The following is a 4,472-nucleotide window of genomic DNA, read 5'->3' as shown; positions in this document are numbered from 1 at the left end:
AATGACATGAGACAAAGTATATGTGAACTGCTGTATGAAAAGTGAATTTACTCTGTAAATCTTCACCCAAATCAAAATAAAATTTTAAAAAAAATTGTGTTTTCTAGTAGTCACGTAGATGGATTTCACTGTAATAGAGTTGTTTAGCTATATACTCACAATTTGTGCACTTTTCTGAATTTAAGTGATACTTTAATTTTAAAAAGTTTTAGAAAATGTATTCCAGTGTAACTTGGTGTGATTTTTAGTACAGCATGCAAGGTAAAGTCCTTTCCTATGGACATTTTTGGCGTGTTTTGTTTGGGTTGTTATTGTTAGGTGCTGTTGAGTTAATTTCAACTGAGTGAGCCCATGGGGAAGAAAAACACTCAATCTCTCCAAAACCCAAGAAATTCCCTAGCATAAGTGAGACAGAAGCTGGGAAAAGCAGATAGCAATTGCGATCTGGTCCCTGCCAATAAATCAGTGTGGTTTGATTTATTTGGCAGTATTCACGCTTTCAACATTCTAAAAGTGATTACAAATACACTTCTCATTGCTGCATCATCTTTCCTGCAGGATGTTGAGGACTGTGCTCCATTTGAAAAGTCCCACAATGGGACGTTTGCTACATGTGGTCCTGTTGCCAAATGCATGTTCAATGGTAGGACATTTTCCTCTCTCCTACAGTGTTCCCTTCTTAAGTATGTGACCAGCCTAAATGTCCAGATTATCACTTCTGCAGCTAAGTGGCATTGTCACTGTTTGTTTCTGTTGTTTTGTTTTCCTTTAACATGGGCCTAAACCCATATTAAGTTCATACTTTACTGACTTAAGGCATTTTGTTTGCAAATAAGTCCTGTCTTGCCAGGTCTGAAGGAGTAGTCAGGGAAGATGAGTTAAATGGAGCTGCGGTGTAGTAAATTACATGGTATGGCTTTTCTAACTGTAGTCTTTGTAACTTCCACTGGATTACTGGGTGGGATCATGCTATTTAAACTCCTGATTATTAAAGGCATTCACCTGGGATATTTCTCTTGGTGCAGTATGAAGTAATCTTCTGGGAAAGTTTGCTCTCTCTCAAATATGTAGAACTCTGATGTTGGGATTGGTTGGTTCTGCCACTCTGCCAGGTTCAAAATGAGCCCTCCTAGAGGCAGAGGGAATCTGACTGCTGGCTAAGAGAGATGTGCTGCTGAGAGAGACACACAGCAGAGAGAGTGATGCCTGGCTAAAAGACAAACGCTCGGCTGAGAGAAACACCCAGCTGAGAGATGGCAGCAGTAGAACAAAAAGTCATGAGACAGAGTGGCAGGCTTACCTGGTCCACAGAGGCAGAGCCAGGCTAAGAGGCCAAGGACCAGAGATGTGTGTCTAAGGGCACAGCAGAGCTGAGACTGTCCTGACTGAAGAATTGTATCCTGAGCACATTCCTGAATTTGAATTGTAGCCTGTTGCTTCCCTAAGAAACCCCATAATGTGTGAGTTCTGTGTGGTCACTGCAGCAAATTATAAAACCCAGCAGAGAGGTGGTGGGTGCCGCAGGAGGGATGGTTGGTGTCAAGGTTGGTAAGATGGCTGGAGGTTGGCAGCATGTTTGGCCTCGTAGGAACAGGCTTTGGGCAGCTGATGGTGATTCTGTCTCCCTCTTGTGAAGTTAGAGGAAGTCAGAAGATGCCACCTCCTTGTCCCTTTAGTAGGAGCTTAAGTGTATTTTTCAGTAGTTGGATCAACCTTGGCAGGAAAAAGAATGGTCATCTAACTTTAGTATCTATGCCATGTAAGTGTGTTGAGAGTCTGCTAAGACCCTGATTTACTTTTCTACTGTGTTGGGTTCTTCTCTTCCAAGTATGACAAAAACTGCTTGCATCTCTGACTAACACCCATTTTAATTTTGTTACAGACACCATTATTCTTCTATACAACCTTAATTCATCTATACATATCAAAGTCCCACTGCTAGGAATGGAATTACATGGTGGACATATAAACATGTCAAGTTTAAGAATCCAAGTTCTAGGAATCTTTCTAATGCATATCCAGGTAAGATCCATCCACTAGATCAGTATTGTTATCTCTTCACAAGAACACTTTTTTTTTTTTTTTTTAATGTTTGGGGAGATATTTGTGATTCCTTCTTCTCTATTCTTTTGTTGACTTCCCTTTTGCTCTAGCTTTTCCTGTTCTATGGGCACCTCCATAACAAAAATGTAAAATTATTAATGCTCTGGTTCCTTCCAGTTTACTATTAGGAAAAAGGTAATGTTTTAGGAAATATATTGCTTCATCTATAATTAGAATGACCATGTAATTTATTGACTAAACTGGTACACTTGTAAGAGTAAAAAGAACACTAAAATAACTATTTATATACTTTCTTTGAAATGTTTTATTTATTGACCAATGAATAGACATTATTATATTAGAGGATCTATAAAAAATTATATTAAAAACCACTTTCAGAAAGACAATTCTTTCAAAAATTAAAATAACATGTATTATACTAAATCAACTTAAAGAAACTTCTTTATTATCTAACATTGAAAGATAACATAAGAATAATTATTCTGGATATATATTCACATCAGTGTTTAATCAGTGTTTTCACTGTATCTGTCTTCATTCTATGTCCCTGTATTTTCCCAAAGAGTTATTTTTAATTTTTCACAAAATTATCTACAGTATTTTTCCAACTTGCATTTTAAGGTTAATGAATTTAAAATTGTTGACACTTAAAAAAAAAAAAAAAAAAACTCTTTATTGTGGTTTAGATGAAAGTTTACACAGCAAATTCATTTTCCATTCAGCAGTTCATCACATTTTGTTTCCTGACAATGATTGCAATCAATGTAACAGTTCTTTTCCCACTTTCTCCTTGTGGTCATCTTTTTGATGTCCTTCTTTTTATGGATTCTTGACTTCTGAGCTTTCTTCCTACAGAAATGCTGCCCTTCTGATCTCCCATAAAGGCATACACCTCCCTAGTGTAATTCACTTCATACGCTTGTGTATTGTTTGGCTGAAAGTTAGGTAGGGAGTGAGTTCAGTTCCAGGCCTGAATGGTGACTGGGGGCCATAGGCTTGGGAGTTTCACCAGGCTGTATCATACCACTAAGCCTGGTCCTTTTTTATGATTTTGAATTCTGCTCCACATTTTCTCCCACTCTATCCAGGATCTCCAATTTTGGTGCTTTTCTGACTAATTGGCAGTGATAGCCAGGCACCATCTAGTTCTTCTGGTCTCAGACTCATGTAGGCTGAGGTTCCAATGGTCTAAAATTGTTGACCCTTTTAATTGACTTTTTTTCTTTTGACTACAATTTCCCACAATGCAACAGCTCCGCTCCCACTTCCTCCCCATAGTTACTTCTTCCCTGTGTCCTTTCCTCCCACGAAATCCTGCCCCATGAGCTGTCTCCCTGTGCATGTACAGCTCTTCTATTCTCCCATGATTGATCTCTCCAAGGAGTGTATCTACCTAATGTAAATGTTCAGCTTGTATACCTGTCTTTTGTTTGGCTGGAAGCCACAGGAGTAGGTTCAATTCCAGATCTGAAGGGCAGCTAGGGTCCGCAGTCTCGTTGGTTCCATCAGGCTCTGTCAGACCAGCAAAACTGGTCCCTTTTTTTGTTTTGTTTTCAATGATTTTGAGTTTTGTTCCACATTGTTGTCCCATTCTATCCAGGTGTATATTCCATCTTCTTTTGATGCTTCCTGTGTCATTTAATATTTTGCTCATAGAATCCTTCAATATTGCAACTTGAGGCTTGAATTTTTCTTCAGTTCTCTTAGCTTGAAAAATGCTGTGTGTGTTCTTCCCTTTTGGTTTTCTAACTCCAGGTCTTTGCATATTTCATTGAAATATTTTAGTTTGCCTCAAGCCTCACAGCAACACGTAAGCCACCACAGTACAACTGACAGACAATTTTGTCTCCCTTAGCTGTTGGAAACCTCTCTGCCCTCCTCTTACCTGGATCCTGTCACTTTGTTGCCCCTGCCTTTTTCCCTCTTTTCCTGTCTCTTGGGTGGGGCCTCTCTCCCTTCCCTTACCTGGATCCTGCTGCTTTGTTGTTCCCAGCTTTTTCCCTCCTTTCCTGCCTCCCACATTCTATACTTCAATGTTAATAGTAGTATCAGGTAGTTCAGTATGGTTAAATATGGAAGAACTATTTATGTTCCTCAAGAAAGATTATATAACACCGGGCCTAGTGATCTAAAAGTGAAGGGAAGCATGCTGTATAGAATGGGATAAGATGGAGTATCATGGAAATAAAGAGATGATAGATAAGAAGCAAATTCAGAATATGGACTAAAAATACCCCAAAACTATGAGAGATTATGTTGTAGTGTTGTTGTTATGTGCTCTCGTGTTGGACCCGACTCATAGCAACCCCTCGTTGGGTTTCTGAGGCAGTATCACTATGGAAGTAGATTGCCCAACCTTCCTTCTGAGGAGTGGCTGGTGGGTTTGAACCACCAGCCTTCTGGTTACA

At 39.2% G+C, this 4,472-nt stretch overlaps 1 protein-coding gene across 1 annotated transcript in view; it reads left to right on the top strand.

Annotated features, from left to right (window-relative positions):
- Nucleotides 1-4,472, top strand: part of LOC103201177 (cell cycle control protein 50C-like) — a 125,464-nt gene that overhangs the window by 40,793 nt on the left and 80,199 nt on the right. Inside the window, 3 exon segments of the mRNA XM_042781646.1 lie at nucleotides 559-643; nucleotides 1,883-1,939; nucleotides 1,942-2,022. Coding sequence (XP_042637580.1) covers nucleotides 559-643; nucleotides 1,883-1,939; nucleotides 1,942-2,022 — 223 coding nt within the window.

The sequence above is a fragment of the Orycteropus afer genome, unplaced genomic scaffold (genome assembly GCF_000298275.1).
Source record: "Orycteropus afer afer isolate SDZICR_OR568_19922 unplaced genomic scaffold, OryAfe1.0 scaffold00143, whole genome shotgun sequence".
In the NCBI taxonomy this organism is placed as follows: domain Eukaryota; kingdom Metazoa; phylum Chordata; class Mammalia; order Tubulidentata; family Orycteropodidae; genus Orycteropus; species Orycteropus afer.
This window is presented reverse-complemented; position numbering and strand designations above follow the sequence as displayed.